Source organism: Eurypyga helias, unplaced genomic scaffold, assembly GCF_000690775.1.
Source record: "Eurypyga helias isolate BGI_N326 unplaced genomic scaffold, ASM69077v1 Scaffold43736, whole genome shotgun sequence".
NCBI classification, from domain to species: domain Eukaryota; kingdom Metazoa; phylum Chordata; class Aves; order Eurypygiformes; family Eurypygidae; genus Eurypyga; species Eurypyga helias.
The window spans coordinates 1-1,041 of record NW_010256766.1 but is presented as its reverse complement, the minus strand read 5'-3'; the positions used below and the strand labels follow the sequence as shown (position 1 = coordinate 1,041).

At 59.9% G+C, this 1,041-nt stretch overlaps 1 protein-coding gene across 1 annotated transcript; it reads right to left on the bottom strand.

Moving 5' to 3' along the window:
• Window positions 1–615: 615 nt before the first annotated feature.
• ACYP1 (acylphosphatase 1, erythrocyte (common) type) lies at window positions 616–1,022 on the bottom strand. Its single transcript, XM_010153769.1, has 2 exons — window positions 939–1,022; window positions 616–831 (listed from the first exon to the last, which is right to left on the bottom strand). The coding sequence occupies exons 1-2, from the start codon at window positions 1,020–1,022 to the stop codon at window positions 616–618; spliced, it is 300 nt and encodes a 99-aa protein (XP_010152071.1).
• Window positions 1,023–1,041: the final 19 nt, after the last annotated feature.

Genomic DNA, 1,041 nt, shown 5'->3' with positions numbered 1-1,041 from the left:
CGTCCCCGAGGCGGCCCGAGGGGGCCCGGGGCAAGGGCCTTTTCCTTCCGAGCGGCACCGGGGGCTGCTCGTCACACCGTACGGGCCCGCAGGGACAGCCGTCGGCAACAGCGTAGCACTGAAAGGGCCCAACCCGCCCGACCCCCGCACGCCACATCCACTCCACACAAGAAGCTCCACGCAGTTTTATTCTAAAGGAAAAATAAAAGCTCTGCGACAAAACAGCTCCTGAGGCGTTCAGAGCACAAAAATAACGTTTTTAGCAACATTTAGCGCCAGCATTGTTTCTGTGACTTCCATGGCGCGAGGGCAACGCTACACAAACGATGAAGGATGCTCAACTGCCCAACCCCCATCCTGTGCAGAGTGTCAGACGCGGAGAGGCCGTGTCCCCAAACGGCCCCTTCCGTAACTACAGCACGGCTCCTCCTCTACTGCCAAAACTTTGCGCGAGGCTGAGAGTTGGACTAACAGTACAATGGACCAATAAATTAGACACAGGATAAAATGAAGCCCTCTAGAGCTGTGCGTTAGCTGACTGAACCCAGGGGGAAGAGGGGAAACATTCTGCGAGGGGCACCTCGCGCTCCAGGCGTTGCTTCTTCCCGGACAAGGTTATTTCCGAATCTGGAAGTCCTTGTGCTCCAGCGCCGCGATGGCCTTCTCATCGCCGAACTCCGCTCGGCTGATGCGGGACTGGGGACTTCCGGTCTTCCGGAGCCATTCCTGCAGCTCCCGCACCCTGGCAGACGGACCCTGAACCTGCCCTTGCACGGTGCCGTGGCTCGTGTTTCGGACCCAACCAACGAGTCCCAGCCGCTTAGCCTCCCCCTGAGATGACACAGCAGAGCAAAAGGAAATCAACCCGAACCGTAAGAGAGACACAGAATGACGCCGACGAGCCCTTCGTGCAGACCCGGCGCCGCCTCGCCCCTTACCTGGGTGTACTTGCGGAAGAAAACACCCTGCACCTTGCCGAACACCTCGTAGTCCACGGAGACCAGGCCCTCGCCCTCCGCCATGGCGCCGCCCGCTCGCTCC

What these genes read in the sequence shown, in the direction of transcription:
- ACYP1 (XM_010153769.1), bottom strand. Translation starts at nt 1,022, where the DNA reads ATGGCGGAGGGCGAGGGCCTGGTCTCCGTGGACTACGAGGTGTTCGGC. An exon ending in TCTTCCGCAAGTACACCCAG is followed by an intron (nt 832 to 938) that starts GTAAGGGGCGAG and finishes GTGTCATCTCAG; the next exon opens with GGGGAGGCTAAGCGGCTGGG.